Source organism: Carettochelys insculpta, chromosome 28 (assembly GCF_033958435.1).
Source record: "Carettochelys insculpta isolate YL-2023 chromosome 28, ASM3395843v1, whole genome shotgun sequence".
Lineage (NCBI taxonomy): Eukaryota > Metazoa > Chordata > Testudines > Carettochelyidae > Carettochelys > Carettochelys insculpta.
In genome coordinates this window covers 14,192,575-14,211,017 of record NC_134164.1, presented here as the reverse complement: position 1 = coordinate 14,211,017, position 18,443 = coordinate 14,192,575, and the positions used below count along the sequence as shown (strand labels likewise).

Sequence of the window (18,443 nt, the reverse complement as noted above, 5' to 3'; positions counted from 1 at the left end):
TCGACACCCTGACCCAGGCCTCGCCAACTGCCTGGCCCAGCCGCCCACTCCGTGGATGGCCTTTCCCACAGCACCCCCCTCTGCCCCAGCCCCCCCTTCCTCCCCAGTACGCTCCTCCCCACCACCTCCCTCTGCCCCAGCCTCTCCCTCTTCCCCACCGCCCCCGTCTTCCTCAGCTCCTCCCTGTTCCCCAGCCCCCCTGTGCCCCTTCTGCCTCTCCCCGGCCCTTGCAGCTCTGCTCCCAGCCAACATGACCCTGGCCAAGTGCCGGGAGCTGGTGCGCTGGCTGTGGCCAGGTGAGCCCTGCCCGTCTGTGGCTCCCCCACCCCAGCGAGTCCGAGCCCTTAGATACCCCAGTGCAGCCCCACCATGGTCCCCGGACCGGGGGCAGTCGCGGCTCCAGGGGCCGTTGTGGCTCCCAACCAGCCACTTGGACAGAGGATTGAGGCCCCCCACCTCCCCATGTATATAGTTCACCCCCCATCTCCCATGTAAATAGTTCCCCAGCCCTGTAAATAGTCACACGTTCTTTCTGTTCCACATATAGCACTTGAATTTATTTAATGGTGTATGTGTCCTGCCTCGGATGGGGATGGCTGCTCATAGTGTGGCATGGCCTTGGCTGCCCAGTGTGCTACAAAGAGCTCCTGCTTGCTATCCGTGAGGTTGTGCAGTGCACAGCAGGCACCCATGACCGTGGGCACGCTGGGCAGACCTACCTCCAGGCACATCAGGAGGCACCTGAAACGTGCCTTCAGACGGCCGAATGCCTGCTCCATGGTGTTCCTGGCATGGTTGAGGCGGGCATTGAAGAGGTCCTGGCTCTTATTGGTGTGTCCCGTGTAGGGGTGGATTAGTCAGGCCTGGAGTGGGTAGGCAGCATCCACGACGATGCACGGGGGCATGGTCATGTCCCCCACCGGCAGCTCCCATGGGGGGATGTAGGAGCCTTCTGCCATCCTGCAGCTGAACCACGAGTTCTGCAGCACTCGGGTCCACACAGACATCAGTGAAACGTCTTTGGGCATCCACGAGGGCCTGGAGGATGATAGAGTGGTAGCCCTTGCGGTTGATGTACCATCCCCAGCTGTGTGGTGGGGCCCGGATGGCGAAGTGCGTGCTGTCCAATGCACCAATGCAGTTGGGGAATCCCAGCTGTTGGAAGCTGGCCATGGCAGCGTCCATGTCCCCAAGGTGGATCAGGTGGCGCAGGAGGATCCTGTTGATGGCAGCGACAACCTGTAGGGTAGAGGGTACAAGCGCCCATGAGTGTGTGGTAGTATATGGGGACCGCACCCTGGGAAAACCCTCCCCGGGGCCCCACACCTTGGGACCCTCCCTCCCCAGGAACCTGCCATGGGTGCGTGGCCCCGGGTGCCTAACCTCAAGGAGGATGACCCTGACGGTAGCCTTCCGCACCCCGAATTGGTGGCCAACCGAGCGGTTGCTGTCCGGGGTGGCCAGCTTCCACAGAGCGATGGCCACTTGTTTCTCCAGGGGGAGCGCAGGCTGCATGTGGATGTCCTGGTGGTGAAGTGCCGGTGCCAGCCAATGGCACAGCTCCATGAAGGTGGCCCGAGTCATCCGGAAGTTGCGGACCCGCTGGTCATCGTCCCACTCTCCTAGGACGATGTTGTCTCACCATTCCCCACTGGTGGGATACCGCCAGAGGCGGCGGCGGGGCTGGAACAGGGAGTGCTCCAGATGCAGCGTGGGGGGAGCCTGCAGGAAGTTGGCCACGTGTCGGGCAGCATGCGGCCTCATGGCATGCTGTCAGGATGGCCATCAGGCTGGCCACGATGTCCAAGGTGTCCCCGTCAGTGAAGTGCTGCAGGTCCATGGCAGGCAGTGGTGTGGTGGTTAATCAAGGCTCTGCTGAGTGCTGTGCTGGAGGTCGCATGCTGCAAGCAGCCAGGGTCCTCAGCATGTGCACAGGGTATGTGTTTGGGAGGAACCCTTGAAGGGGTTGGCTTGCCTGTGCTCCAGGAAGGGCTTGTCGGCCATTTGACCCTGCCATCATCATTTCCTGCCCTTTTATTTCGAAATGAAGGTGTGGCAGTGTAGCCGCTCCATTGCGGAATCACTGGGAGTCATTTCAATGTTGCAGATATTTCGTGCGTAGTCACTTCCATGCCACTTATTTCGAAATAACGGGTAGGGATAAGCCATTTTGAAATCACTTTCTAGTGTGGCCACAGCCTAAGTGTAACAGTTTGCAAGGGAGCCAGTTAAATGAGGAATTAGTGAAGAGAAGCAAAGAAGACAGTAATGCTTTTAAAAAGCAACATTTCCACAGCAGGTTCCATTTGTCAAGGACTCCATGGAAGCAGCATGTTGACCATGTTCTCACGCAGACTGGCGTAATCCCGGAATTTACCTTTGTGTGTTTTTCCACTCCTTCTGTTGGTCGTTTTTATTCTTGTGCTTGCATCCAGGTTAGAATGACCAGTCATATAATCATTGGTGCTTAAGCCCATAGATGTGATTGTTTGATATGACTTTAACTTTAACAGTTGCTCATGATAATTAAACAAATAATAATCTCTCTAGGGCGGTGTTTCCCAAATTGTGGTACATGTACCACTGGTGATATATGGAAAGATTTAAAGGGGTACATGGCAGAAAATAAATTCCTAAAAGTCAGGGGATAAGCTCTGGGACAGCACTTGGAGATGGGATATGCCGATAAGGCCGAAGTTACGCAAGGGGTAAGCAAATGTTTTGAGTTTGGGAAACACTGCTCTAGGAGATACAGCAATGGAAAAATCCCTTCCATTGCTAGAGCAAGTGTCTAAACTATGACACTACAGTTACAGCAGCATAACTGTGCTGCTGTATGATCTAGTGTAGATGTTAGTAAATTGTCTGCACTATACTAGTTACCTTTGTGTTGTCCCTCTACTGGGTTTATTGGTGTATATGAAAAATCAGGGCAGGATGGAAAGTTGTTTTGGAGTATAGTTAGTTATAATCTCAAAAGGCTTTTGGGATCCTTCAGATTTCTCTTACAGCAGCTTTATTATTTACATGAGTGATTCTAAACCTTGTTAACTAATTAAAAAGCCATAAGAATTAGCTAAGCTAAACCTTTTTTTCCTAGTAACATCAAAAATGGCAGACTGCTTGGGTCCTTGGACAATATTCCAAGGTGCAGACACTACTAGATTGGGAAGAACAAGAGTTCATTCAATCCAAGGATTGGTTCCCTTTATTCCACTTCAGAAAGTTGCTTTTGAGCATTGTCCTCAAGACATCCTTCAATATCCATGCATTAAAATCAGCTTCCAGCAAGAGCCCTTTATTCTGAGTGTGCAGTCATACAGACAGTATCTTACTAGACTAGAATGGTGATGACTTTAACTTAAAATGAACTAACTGCTTCTGAATTTCTAAGAATTGCCCCTCTGGTGCCTTGACATGTATCCAGTTAATTTCAGGTCCAGTTGGACTTTTGTTGGCAGCCAGTGGGGTTGAAAAGTGATATGATAGTGATGTCTCAGCAATGACTCTTCACTGAATTTCCAGTAATCTCTGTAATTGGCTTTCTGTTACTGAGTACAAGCACCACATTAGAGCAAGACTTTTAAAACTACATTGTATTAAAGTATTTCATTTGTCAATTATAAGAAGATATTATGGCTCTCATTTCACATTATCCCTAGATAGAACCCAACTTTATTATTCATAAGACAGCTGGTGATATAAAGCTTCCTGATACCCTTGGAGACAAAAAGACCCCTTGGTGCTTTAAAGTGGATGAAGATGTTCATAGGATCGTAGAATCCGAGGGCTGGAAGGGACCTTAGAATCATAGGCCTGGAAGGGACCTCAAGAGGTCATCTAAGCCAGCCCCCTGCTTCAAGCAGGATCAACCCCCACTAAGTCATCACAGCCAGGACCTTGTCCAGCCAGGACTTAAAAACCCCAAGGGATGGAGAATCCACAACCTCTCTAGGCAACACATTCCAATGCTTCACCCCCTCCTGGTGCAGTAGTTTTTCCTAATATCTAACCTACAACTTTCCCTCTTCAACTTCAGACCATTACTCCTTGTTCTGCCATCTGACACCACTGAAAACAGTTTCTCACCCTCCTTTTTAGAGCTCCCCTTCAGGAAGTTGAAGGCTGCTATTAAATCACCCCAAGTCTTCTCTTCTGTAAACTAAACAAGCCCAAATCCCTCAACCAATTGTGCTTTTGCTTTCCTGGTTACCCCCCAGCATTCTCCAGCCATAGATTTATACACCTCTGTAGTCATCTGCCCAAGTTTCTACTTCTTATATGCATCATTTTTGAGTTTAAGCTCACCAAGGATTTCACTTGTAAGCCAAGCTGGCTGCCTACCATATTTGCTTTTCTTACTGCACATCGGGATGGTTTGTTCCTATGCCTTCAATAAGACTTTAAAATACTGCCAGTTCTCCTGAACTCCTTTCCCCTTCATATTAGTTTCCCTGGGGATCCTGCCAATCAGTTTTCTGTTGGAGTTGAACTCCGCTCTTGTGAAATCAAGGGCTGTACTAAAATCAAGGGTGTGTATTTTACTGCTCACCTTTCTTCCTTATGTCAAAATCCTGAAATCCACCCTCTCATGATCGCTGTGGCACAGGTTGCCACCCACGTTTATTTCTCCTACTAATTCTTCCCTGTTTGTGAGCAGCAGGTCAAGCTGCACACAGCCTCTGGTCAGTTCCTTCAGCACTTGTACCAGGAAGTTATCCACAACATTCTCCAAAAACTTTTTGGATTGTCTGCGTGCTGCTGTTTGGTCTTCCAACAAATGTCTGGGTGCTTAAATGAGAACCAGGTTCTATGATCGGGAAGGTTCTCTTAGTTGTCTGAAGAAATCGTCATCTACCTGATCTGGTGGTCTGTAGCAGGCACCAACCACAACATCACCTCTAATGCTTCTGCTTCTAAGCTTAAGCCGAAGGCTCTCAACTGGCTTTTCTCCCTCCATATAGTGGAGCTCTGGGCAATCATACTGCTCCCTCACATAAATTGCAACTTCTCCTCCTTTTCTCCCCTGCCTGTCCTTCCTGAACAGTTTTACACCCTTCCATGACAGTGTCCCAGTGATGCAAGTCATCCCACCAAGTTGCCATTATTCCAAGCACTTCATACTTTGACTGTGCCAGCGCCTCTAAGTCTCCCTGTTTGTTTCCCAGGCTTCTTGCATATGTGTACAAACACCTTAGATAATTATCTCATTGGGCTACTTTTTCCCTTCGAATGGGGGTTCCTCCTTGGTTGTACCTTCTTCCTTCCCCACTTACTTCAGGGCTTGTGTCACTGTCCCCCGACAAACCTAGTTTAAAGCTCTCCTCACTAGGTTTGCAAGCCTGCCTGCAAAGATGCTCTTTCCTCTCATTGTTAGGTGGATCCCATCTCTTCCTATCAATCCTTGTTCCTGAAACAGAATCCCATGATTGAAGAAACCAAATCCCTCTTTCCAACACCACCTGTGCAACCACACATTTACTTCCACGATTAGATGATCTCTACTTGGATCCCTTTCTTCAACAGGGCTGATGGACAAGAACACCGCTTGTGCTCCCTGTTCCTTGAGGTTCCTTCCCAGAGTTACATAATCTTCTGTGATCTGCTCAAGGTCATCTTTTGCTGTGTCCTTAGTTCCTACATGGAGAGATAGGAGGGGGTAATAATCTGCAGGTTTGATAATTTTTGTAAGTATCTCTGTCACATCCTGGATTCTAGCTCCTGATAAACAGCAAACTTCCCGAGATTCCAGGTCTGGATGGCAGATGGATGATTCCATCCCTCTGAGGACAGATTCCCCTAACACCACCAATCTTCTTCTCTTGGGGGAGGTGGTCGTAGAACTGCAATCCCTTGGACTACTCATCCCATGCCTTCCAGTCAGTGGGGTCTTTTTCTGATTCCTTCCCTGAGAGCTCTCTGTAACAACATTCTCCACAGTATCACCTGTGCACAGAACCTGAAAGTGGTTGCTTATCTCCACTGGAATTGGAGATACCTGAATTGGCTTTTTTCTCCTGGAGGTTACATGCTTACAGTTTTCTTCCTTGGTTTGTACTGTCCTCACTGGTTGCACAGCCTGCAGTACTAAATGCTGCCTCCTATTAAGGAAGTCTTCACTGTGGCTGCATCTACACTATGAGATAAAATTGATTTTTATTAAAATTGATTTCTTAACGCTGTGTTTTATCTGTTCAATTTAGAGCATCTTCACCTTCCCACATGCTCTCCATAAAATTGACCTACTGCAGCCACACACAAGTAGCTTAAATTGAGTGCTGCAGCAGTGTAGTGTGGGAACCTATCCCACAGTTCCCTGAGCCCTGTTGCATTCTGGCCCCACAAGTAGATGTGGGTATATCACACCATCTTCCCACATTTCATTCGCCTCTTTCCCCTGCCATGTTAAGTATGTTTTAGTAGACATGGGTGCTATACTGAAACAGCATGCCTAGGCTTTCTTTGGACTTGGATATTGATTTATACCTCCTGGGAAAGAGGACTCTAAGGAGACATGGGTGTGACCCTGAAACTCAAATGAATCATCAGTAATGGCCCAGGACAGCTAAAAGACAGTATGCTTGTGACTGCCCACGGAGGGCCTTTCAGGAACTTGAATCTGGATGTAGGGCCTCTGCAGAAAAGACCCTTATACTTAAGTAGACATGGTTGCTCCACTGAAACTCAAATGATTCACCAGGCTAGAAGACCCCAGACTACATCCAGGTTTGGACCTGGAAAGGAAAGCTTACTTTGACAAATCTGGTAATTGTATAGCTAATATGTGGTCTTCATTGAAACATGCATGGCTTGGGGCAGCTAAAAGACCCCCAGCTAAAGCCAGCCCCTGAAAATCGTGACCTCCGAGGGAGGCATTCCCTGGGTGGGTAAAAGATCCTCAGATGCTGCCAGCCCCTGAATATCGTGACCCTCACTGCGCGCAACCTGCCTGGCACCTTGCGCAGCACGTCCTTTTATTGGTTTGGGGTCAAGCCATGTGATGTGGCTGGGCACAGGAATGTTCCAGATTGTGTGGTGCCTCTGGGGGGAGGGAAGGGAAGGTATCTCAGGATCAGGACAACATGTAAGCAGCTGAAAAGAAGTTTCTCGTACTACCAGACAAGCACGACCACTACCCACAGCCTAGCTGACCCATGGTATGGGGGTCCAGTGCCTGGCGCCAGGCAGTGCAGAAGAAAAGGCTGCTAGCAGGGGTATACACAGGACCACAGACCCTACAGCTGCACTACTAGCAAAGAAAAAGACTTTTCATCCTCTCATGACCATACGGCCACAGGCTTGCAGGTGCCAAATTGTAACAGTCTTCCTGTTGCCTGATTCCTCTGCACTTGAGAGCAGTGGAGATGTAAGAGGCCAGAGTGGAGAACTGTGGTGCATTGTGTGGCACATACAGGTCATCTGTGGAGGCTAATGAATTTGATTTAAAGACATGCTGCATCCTCGCTACCCTTCATTTGGCATTTTAAATTTGAACTGCACAGTACACCTGTCAGGTTATTACAATTTTAGGATTTTGATATGTCGATAAATTGAGCTAATGCAACTTACAGTGAGGAGAGACACTTGGGAAAATGGGGCTGATTGACGTAAAATCGATTTTCTCGTAGTGTAGACGCAGCCTTTCTCTGAAGGACTGGCGGGTTGATATTTGCGCCTCAAGTCCTCTAACCTTTTCTTTCAAGATGGCGGCTAGGTTGCACTTGCAACATACAAAATCCCTTCCCTCTTCCAGGAGAAAGGCAAACACAGCACATGCTGTTCAGGTCACAGCAGCTGACTTGTCAGTAGCCTTGTCACTATCCATTTTTCCCTTTCTTCAGAGAAGTCCCTGCAATGATATTAGAATTACCTTGAAGGGCAGAAGAGAAATAAAACTATATAAAGAGAGACCAAAAAATAAGATGGGCGCCTCACAGGGTGAACTTCCAGGCAAATGCCCCTGTTTGCAGCTCCCAGCTGGCCATGCTCCCTCTGGTCCCTTCGCCTCTGGCTTTTGAAGCCTTCTCTCCTTTGGTCCCTTCTACCCCTGGTGAGTCACAGGCTCACTCACACACACTAACTGCCACAGTAATTGAGCTCAATCAGTAATTGAAACTCAAAGTCAAACAACCAAACAGCCCAGGAAACAAACACACCCAGTAGCTCTCACCTGATTCAGTGGGGTCACCTTCTCTCCCAGGCTAACTTCCCTGTTAGCAGCTCCCAGCTGGTCATGCTGGTCACATGTTTGTGTTATAGCACCCCATCTCAGGGTTGGCATATAGAAATTATGAAGCAAATATTAAACCTCTTCAGACAGCTCAGTGGTTTGAGCATTGGCTTGCTAAACCCAGGATTGTGAGTTCAGTCCTTGAGAGGGCTATTTAGGGATCTGGAGCAAATAAAAAAATAAGGGGGATGGTGCTTGGCCCTGTCAGGAGGGCAGGGGACTGGACTTGATGACCTCCCAAGGTCCCTTCCAGTTCAAAGTGGTGTGTGTGTCAGATCACATAGTTATATTCCCTATTGTTTCTGTTAAGTGCACTTCCAGATGTACGGACTTGACACCACGCATTTTTATCCTTTTATGCAACATGAAACAGTTTCTCTGACTTAACATCAGTGGGGATTTGCCTTTTTTTCAGGTAAATCGCTTCAATAAAGTGGCAGACCGAGCAATTTTTATCACGGATCGACACCTTTATAAAATGGACCCTACGAAGCAGTACAAGGTGATGAAGACCATCCCACTTTACAATGTAAGTATGAGGACTGGAATACAATTATTTCAGATTTTTAATCTCACACTGAATACACACACTTCCTCTGATCTTGAGCAAGGCACTTATTTTACTCAGTTTCCCTTCCTGTAAAATTGATGGCACCTACCTTTGCATGATTCATATATTTCACTATTTAAATGCTAAGTACCTTTGAGACTGCTCAACAATGTTCTTTTTAATTCTAGTACATAATATTGGTACATTTGGTAATGGAAGAAGTACAGGTAGGTGGCAACCTGGACAGCAGTGTCTATGATATGGTTGTGGTCAGGATGCTGACCAAAGGAAGACAGGAGAGCAGCAGAATACACACCCTGGACTTCAGAAAAGCAGACTTGGACTCCCTCAAGGAACTGACATTCAGGATGCCCTGGGAGGCTAATATGAGGGAGAAAGTAGTCCAGGACTTTTGGACCTGTTTTAAAGTAGCCTTATTGAGGTGCAGGAATAAACCTTTCCAGTGTGAAGAAAGAGTAGCAAACGTGGGTTAGCTAGACAGAGAAATCTTTGGTGAGCTTAAACTCAAAAAAGAAGCTAACAGGAAGTGGTAACTTGGACAGATGACTTGGGACGAATATAAACGTAGGGCTTGAGCGTGCAGGTGTGTAACCAGGAAGCCAAAATGCAATTGTACAGGTATATTAGCAAGAAAAAGAAAGTCAGGGACAGTGCGGGACCCTGAGTGATTGGGGAAGGCAGCCTAGTCACAGGTAGTGTTAAAAAAGCTGAAGTACTGGATACTTTTTTTCCTTGGTCTTCACAAACAAAGTCAGTTCCCAGACTGCTGTACTGGGTAGCACAGTATGCAGAAGAGGTGAGCCGCACTCAGTAGTGAAAGAACAAGTTAAAAGATTATTTGGAAAACCTCAACATGCACAAAGTCCAAGGGGCCAAATCTTATGCACCTGAGGTTGCCGAGAGAGTTGGCTGAAAAGACTGCAGAGCCATTGGCCGTTATCTTTGAACGCTTATGGCAAATGGTGGAGGTTCCGAACAATTAGCGAGAGGCAAATGTATCACCTGTCTTCAAAAAAGGAAAGGAGGAGACTGGGGAATTACAGATTGGTCATCCTGTCCATGGGCCCTGAAAAAATCATGGAGTGGGTCCTCAAGGAATCCCTTTTGAGGAGAGGAAGTGATCAGATAGGTACAGTCGACATGGATTCACTAAGGGCAAATCATACCTGGCCAACTTAATTTGCCTTCCCTGATGAGATAACTAGCTGTGTGGATGTGGGGAAGGTGGTGGACATGATATTTTTTTATCAAAAGTGTTGCTAAAGTCAGTCTCCCCCACTGTTCGTGTTAGCAAGTGAAAGTAGCATGGCTTGGATAAATTGATTGTATTAAGGTGGATAGAAAGGTGGCTAGTTTGCCAGGTTCAACGACTTGATGTCAAGTTGGCAGCCAGTATCATGTGGAGTGCCCCAAGGGTCAGTCTTCAAGCTAGGTTTGTTCAACATCTTCACTAATTATCTGGTTAATGGGAAGGATTGCACCCAAGTTTGCAGGTGACATTAAACTGTAGGGAGAGGAGATACGCTGGAGGGCAGGGATAGGGTCCAGAAAAACCTAGACAAATGGGAGGATTGGGGCGAAGCAGATTTGATGGTGTTCAGCAAGGACAAAGTGCAGCATCCTGTACTTGAGAAGGAAGAATCCCAAGCACTGCTACAGGCCTGGATGCTGCGGACAGATTGGCTAAGTAGTAGTTCTACAGAAAAGGACCTGAGGATTATAGTGGATGTAAGTGAACATTGTGTCCTGGTAGCCAAGAAGGCTAATGGTATATTAGGGTGCATTGCCAGCAGATCTAAGGAAATGATTATTCCCCTTTAGTCAGTACTGAGGAGGCCACATCTGGAGTATTGCATCCAATTCTGCCCCCCACCCCCTTTACAGAAGGCATGTGAATGCATTGAAGGGAGTCCAGCAGAGGACAGCAAAAAAGATAAGGGGTCTGGAGCACATGACTTAAGAGAGATTGAGGGATTGAGGTTAATTTAGTCTTCAGAAGAGAGGAGTACATGGGGATTTGATATTGGCCTTCAGCTACATGAAGAGGGTTCTGAAGTGGATGGGGAAAGGCTTTTCTTAGTGGTGGCAAATGACAAAACAAGGAGCAATGGTCCCAAGTTGCAATGGGGGAGGCCTAAGTTGGATATTAGAAAAAATGTTTTCACTACGAGGTTGGTGATGTTCTGGAATGGGTCACCCAGGTAGGTGGTGGAATCTCCATTCCTAGAGATTTTTAATCCCAGTTCGACAAAGCCCTGGCTGGGATGATTTGGTTAGGTGTCGTCCTTCTTTGAGCGGCGGGTTGAATTCAATGACTTCCTGAGGTCTCTTCCAACTCTAATCTTCTGTGATTCTGTGACAATATGAATGCCAGAAATCAAATTTCTCATCTTGTTTTCTTCTTCAGATTTTTTTTTCGTGGGTGTACCATGCACTGCAGGGCTACGGTCCCCTAAAATAAGGTTAGAAAGTCACAGCAGCTCTAATTCAGAATTTCTGTGTCTTTGTGCATTTCTCTGACCCTTTAAGTTTTAATGTTTTTTGACAGAATGTATATTACATTGCTAACAAAGCCAAATTTTGAGTTGGATGGGAGTATCTGTGGTCCTCAGGCTAGCAGAGATTAGCTCACTTTGACAAACCGGGAGATTTCACTGGTAGAGAAGCAGTGGAAAGAGCGTGCCTTTTGTTTGTGTCCCTTTCAGCTGACTTGCTGTTATTCAGTATTCACAGCCAGAGGTAAAGCTGATGTAGTTATATGAATTACTAGGTCTGGTTGGGGAATGTCACAGCTGTACAGAATCCCATTGGATGTACAGGTGTGACTTCAGTAAATGTAAGTACTCTTTTATTGTAAATGACAGTGAAAATGGAGAGTTAGGAATGAGTGAAAATGTGACTGCAAATGTGTAGCCGTAGTTAGTAGCTCCCTCCCCCATCCTTAACTTTGGCCCTTTTCACCTCATCCAGCCCTGCTGCTTGCATTTCCTGTCAGCCAACTCAAATGTGCACCACTGACTCAAACACACCTCCTAATGTGGCTCACTGCCTAATGGATTTAAATTTGCCCAAGCTAGCCACTTGTTCTGATGAGAACAGCTTTTGTGATAGAGCATTCTCATGGCATCACTGCCTCCTAATTTGAAAACAGGCCTTGTGTCTGTTATGTAGCAGCTGTGGGATGTTTTCCTGGGCTAATGTCATGTTCCAGTCACATTTCCTAATGGTACAAAATGAATTTGTCATCATGTTTGACTGCTGGATGGCTGACTCCAGCCAACCCAAACCAACTTATTAAATTATACAGGGCATCTAAAAAGCAAACTGTACTTTAGAAGCAAAATGTTTGAAGGAATCAAAATGAGTCTGATCCATAGATTAGTGAAAATCTGGTTTCTGGTTGATAGTTTAGTGAGCAACTGAGAGATTACTATCCCATTTTCACAAATAAAATGGTTACATCAGTACATGTAACTTGCTACATTGGTGACTGAATAAGTCCCAATTTATCAGATGACAGTCATCCTGCTTTTGAAATAACTGTTTGATGCCAAACCTTTGTGGAAGATGAATGTTAAAGGCAGAACTTTGTCTCTACATTCATCTAACAATGGGAGACCATATTATTCTATAACAAAGTTCTACACCTTGATGCTGACAGGTAGCTTGCTCAAAAATGTCTTCAGGTTTTAAAAACTGAAGGTTGTGAATAAGTCAGATATACAGGTAGTTTGGAAAATGCATGTATGGTGGAAATAGCTTGTTCTTGCAGTCCTTCGTATAGCACGTGTGTTTAGAATAAAGCATGAACTCACATGAATGGACTGAGGACTTCCTGGTACTGCTAGCTAAGGGCACTGGCTATGCTTAGTTTATAGCTTATCCAGCATTGAAGCAGTTAATGTTTCTGTGACGCTTGGTATTGCACACTTCTGAATGCTTAGAAATTCAATACTTAGAAACCAGATTTTCTAGTAAATCTGCCACTCTCCCTTTTAGTGGTCTGCCACTGGGGAGGACTTGTGCATTGAACAATCTCCTTGATCTAAACAACTGTGAGGAGACCTCGGGATATTTTGTAAGAGGGGGAATGAGGCAAAAGGAAAATGTTCCATGAACCATAGACCTCAGGATGTTACTGTTCTGTATTGAAAATGCTATATATGGACATGTCTTCAAACACAGCTTTGCAGTGCTGGGCCCCTCTTCATATATATATATATATATATATATATATATATATATATATATATATATATACACATACAGAAAGTGACCCTTGGGAATATTCAGAAAAGAACAAAGAAATTGCATCGTAGTGCTGAGGCATTGTACCTGAATCCTGGTCCTAATGACTGGTCACTATTGAAGCAGGAATAGCAGTGAGAAGAGTACACAGGGTTTAGATGATTTAAACACAATATATGAAGCGTTTTGGCTGCCGAAGCTCCCTGCATTAAATCCATGCCTGTGATTTTTGCTCAAGTGCACCCATCATTTCTTCCTATTTGTTTTGTACCTTATCTAGTGAGCTGAATGTTTGCAGTTTGTCCCTGACTATTTGAACTGCCTAGTCTAATTTTCATTTTTTAGCAATTGTGGTCTCTTCCATCATAGGTTGTTTTTATACTGGGGTATATTTTGATGGGGGAGGTGTTATAAGTCAATAATGGTGATATAGATGTTTTTCTCTGATGAAAAAACACAGTTTTTTGCATTGATGTGGATATTTTAAAGAAGTAAATGGATAATAATTACCACCAGCTTCTGTGCATGCTGTATTAGATGTTCCTTGCTGGAAAGATACATGAACATCTGGAAGATGGATTGCCCTTTTAATGTAGACAAGGGTGAACCTAGCTGAAATTCATCTGCCTGCCAGCAATAGTCACTATCAACATTTCTAATGTACCCTATCAACTTGGCAACACCCCCAGGGACAGTGTTTCCATGGAAATCTCATTGGAGACAGTCAGCTGATGTCTGGTGCTACCCGGAAACTTGTTTTTAGCTCAAGAAGCTGTCCTGTAATTTCCCATCTCCTTTAACTGCTTATTGCACATATGTGATAACAAAGACTGTTCCTTATTATCTGACTGATTAATACAATTCAGATCCTGAAATTTGTATTGTTTTCTTGTCCTTTTAAAACGGAGTCTTTGATTTTGTGTATGGAATTATAAACCATATTTGTTTGAATATGCTAGACATAGAGGAATCTGGCATAAATTACTCTGGAAACTTATTATACGCATAAATGTCATGAATATTTTGATAAAATCTAGGGAGAAAAAAATAAAGCTCTCTGAAAAATGTAAAAATTTAAAGGAATTAAGCATTTTTGTTTTAGTGACGTATTTTTTACAGCCTTATCTGGATTAAAGTGTTTCTGTTCTGAGATTCTGATGTAAACCAAGTGTGCTGGTAATAGTTTTAAATCAGCATTTCATTTTAGTTTCTCATATTGGGGGGAGGGACTGATTTTTCAAGATGTCTGAGGGCAATTTAAAGGTGACTGGCAAAGCAATTGGTTTGGCTGCCTTTCATGGCTTGTACATATATTTATGATTTTTTAAAAGGCCATACGATCAGTGTGTTGAGCCTTTCTGATCTTCACAGCTGACATCCTGGAAAACTGAATGATTGCCATCCCTTGTGCCTAATGAGACAGTTCTGTCCTTTTATGGGCTATGTTCAAGATTTGCTTTTAATTTCTTAAGCCTGGAATAAAAAAAAAAAAAAAACCCAAAAGAATTCTTTGTTAAAGGGCTGTTGGCCTCCTAATGCAGCTGTTAATAATTTTTAAACAGGCTTTTAAAATTCATTGATTTCCGTTCTTTTTTCCGCAATTAAATGCATGTTTAAAGCCTGGATATCACTAATCCATGGGGATCTGTTGTGAGCATTCGCATGATATTTAAACACGCCCATTAATTTTAAGGGACATTGTATACTCATGTAACTGACAATTTCCACATGAAGTGTAACTTGTTTAGAAATTTTCTCTAATCTTTTTTTAAGTGTTGTGGGTAAAGGAGAGTAAAATCCTATTGCATGCAGGAGATCGCTGTTGGGCTTGGAAATATTAAAATATGTCTGTATAGTTTGTCTGACACCTTAGTCTAGAAGCAGTAAGCTGCTCTCAGATCAGTACAGCATGGTCACCTCTGAATAGCGAGAATAGTTTTAGGCTCTTTTGTGCCAGAATTACCTTCATTATTTGCTGGCACTATTATGGAATTTGTTGCATATACGTACGTTTGGTGGTGGCACCACTGTAGTGGTAACGCTTTGATGGTCTTGTGGGAGGATTCACAGGGTACGTCTGTGCTTATTGGAAGGTTGACTTGATCGCAGTGGATCTTGTGGGATTCAATTTAGCACGCCAAGTGTGGAAGCACAAAATCTAACCATTAGGGCTTCGCCGTTAGGCCTGGTACTCCTCACTGTTTCAAGGAGTAAGGGAGGTTGACGGGAGAGTTTCTCCCGTCAACCTCCTGCTGTGGAGATAGACAGAAGAATCGGTCTGTGATATGTCGATTCCAGCTACACAATTGTTGTGGCTGGAGTTGCGTATCTTAAAACAAGTTTTCAACATCGTGTAGACCTGGCCTTGGAAATACCATTTTGAAAGAAAGTGATGAGAAATGCTAAAGCTTGATGCATCCTCGCCAGCTCTGAATATTAGGCTGGCTTGTGGGGGTACAAAGTAGCCTGACTGAACATCATGAGTGTTTGATCACAGGAGATGAGCGTTCATGGAAGGAAGTGCTTTCGAGAAGGAAGGCTTTGGGACCTTCGGGTTCCCTCGGCATTATGCTCATCAGGCTCTTCCCCCTCATTTTTAGAGGAAGGGCCATGCACTTGTGTGGAGAGGAGCTCTGCAGTCCTTATGAGGCTTGCAGAAGCAAAATTTCCACAGAAGAATGTCTGCTGCAGCCTGTTGTGGAGTTGTCGTGTCCCTGTCCTCCTCCCGCTCCATGCCCCCAGTCCAGGGATCCTTTTGGGTTTCCTTATATCTTGGAGATGTTTCATCTTGGTTACCTACAGGAATTTGGTTGTGCGCTGTTATATAAACTCACATGAATACTCTCCAGTGCATCGTTATCCCCACCACTAAGGTCTGCTTCCTTTTCAGTGCTGTCCTCTTTCTATCATGATATCAACTGATCGAGACAAGGTTTAAGGCATTCCTGTCATGTGCTGTGCATGCACACGATGCTACACAAAAAGTAATTACTTATCTGAGAGAAATTACATTTCACTGAACTCTAAGTCCAGTTTTTAGGGCCAAGTCCTTCTTTTTGTTTGTGTAGCACCTAGCACGATGGAACTTGATCTGTGATTGGGGCCCCTGAGCACTGTCTGTGTTCAAATAATAAAGAATTCTCCTGTAGTATTGCTGTTTCACTCGGTCTCCACCTTAAGTTCTGTATCAAGTTGCCAAGATTCTTAATAAGTTTCATTATTGTATTATCTCCACATGGTAAAAGGGCTACATTTGATGGTTTGCTTGAAAAGAAAAAGAAAATATATTGCTCTCAGCCACACCACCATTCTGCTGCTGGTTTCCTTTGGAAAGGAGAAGCAGGATTGCGGGCCTACTGCCACCTAGCATAACGGTATCCATCAAATGATATTTAGTAGTAAAAGGCTTCTCCAGTCTCAGAGGGAGGCACACCATCTAGGAGAATGGTGTCCTGTTCAAGGACTAGGACTCCTAGGTGCTATAATTATACAAATAATAAATACCACTGGAAATCCCACAGAGGGTTGGGACACACTGAATAATGTCTTGGGAGTCTGTTCTTCTCCTTTGTTTCAACTGCTGGTTTCCAAAATAATGTGTCATCTCAATCTTCCCTTCTTGCCTTGAGTTTTTCTGGGTTTTGAGGGGAGCATTGAAAAAGCAATGCATGCTAAATTTTCTCATGGAAAAGTTTTAGTTCTGTGATCCTTTCAGAGCTAAAAACTGAAGAGATGGTGAACTGAAGTAGAAGGTAAAGATTAAAGATGGAAAAGATATATTAGATTTAGTCTATTGTACTCATCGTGGAGGATTGTTACTAAGGTATATACCATAAGACTATTGTGTCCTTTCTCTTTGCAGTTGATGGGATTGAGTGTCTCCAGTGGAAAGGATCAGCTTGTGGTCTTCCACACAAAAGATAATAAAGACCTCATTGTCTGCCTCTTCAGCAGACAGCCAACTAATGAAAACAGAATTGGAGAGCTGGTTGGAGTCCTGGCAAACCACTTCAAGAGGTCAGTTTTTCTGTGAAAATGCAGAGTCTAGCTCATCAGATCTGTGACGTCCCTAAAAGTTGTTTGATCAACATACTTTTTGTCAATGTTGACTAATTATGCTGTGTTTATAGAGGAGCAGCAATTCAGGTAGGTGGAGATGTGTATTCCACTGAGGTTTGTGCATGCCCAGTTTGCCAGAGCCTGAAATTTTGCTTAGCAGTACCCATAGAGGGCAGAGCTCTCAGCCGTGACCCCCTGCCTGATTTAGTAGTGTTATAGCACATAGGTGCCACCCTGACCCCCTCAATTCCTTCATATGGCCTGTGAGCTGACCTGTGTGCCTCAACCTCAGTTTAGTTTCTTATTGTATACAGTTACTAGTTAGGGTTAATAGTGTGTTTCCCTGATGCTGGCTTCACCAGGATTTAAATGTCCTTCACCAGGAGGAGCAATCCCCAACAGAGAACAGGCACCGTAGCGGGATCCGTCGTAGTGAGGCAAACCTCAAGGAGCCCTGCACAGTCTTTAGATCGTTTAAGAAAAGCACATGAATGGCTGTGGACCTTTGCCTCAAGCAATGCCTGTGTGAGCAGGCCATGCAGCATAATCTGGTGCTGAAGCTGTCTTTGAGCTGAAGATTGCTCTTGCTGTTGCTTTGTGTTCTGAACTGTTGATTGCACCAAGGAAAAGATCATATAAGACTAATAGAAACAGCTCCAGGTCTTGGGGCGACTTTCTGCCTCCCCTAAGAAAAGTGTGGACCAGCACGCAGTGGCACTGGCATGTGGCTCAGCCTGAGTACTGCTGGCTCTTCCCTGGTACTGAGTAGGGAGGTTAGAAACTGGGTAACATTGGCACTAGTTCCAGCCTCCAGTGTTTGTTTCATCTGGTACCAACAAAGGAGCTGCCACTACTGACTGTGTCCATGTTGTCAGCATGCCAGGCAGCCGCAGACATCGTCTGCCTTTTGGTCCTGAATTCACAAGTACTGGGGCCAGTATGGAAAATCTTGTACTGGGAACCACTTTGGCACCAGTGCAGTTGAAACCTGCCACAGAAGTATCTGTGGCCACATCACCTTCTGTCAGTACAACTGGTCACTCTGTTACCTCTGCCCACATCAGGACTGACACTGCTTCCATTGCTGGCATGCTTGGTACTGACAGTACTTCTTCCATCTGCTTCGCTGCTTCCTACCCCATCCAGGCAACATCCCAGCCAGATCACTTACTCCTCCCACGCTTGCTCTGACCTTGTCACAGGAATCCTGAGGCTCTTCTGCATCCTACTTGAAGCATGATTCTCCCATCCCTTGTTGTGCAGCGAGCACCCAGGACAGCTATTGGACTGTTACAGGTCTCTACATCGGCACCTGACTTTTTCTTGAGATAGAGT

The 18,443-nt window shown here is 45.2% G+C and overlaps 1 protein-coding gene across 1 annotated transcript in view; it reads left to right on the top strand.

The window, feature by feature from the left end:
- The window catches only part of MYO1D (myosin ID), a 385,815-nt gene that overhangs the window by 244,810 nt on the left and 122,562 nt on the right, over positions 1 to 18,443 (top strand). Inside the window, exons 20-21 of the mRNA XM_074978817.1 lie at positions 8,646 to 8,759; positions 16,912 to 17,066. Coding sequence (XP_074834918.1) covers positions 8,646 to 8,759; positions 16,912 to 17,066 — 269 coding nt within the window. The remainder of the gene's footprint in view (positions 1 to 8,645; positions 8,760 to 16,911; positions 17,067 to 18,443) is intronic.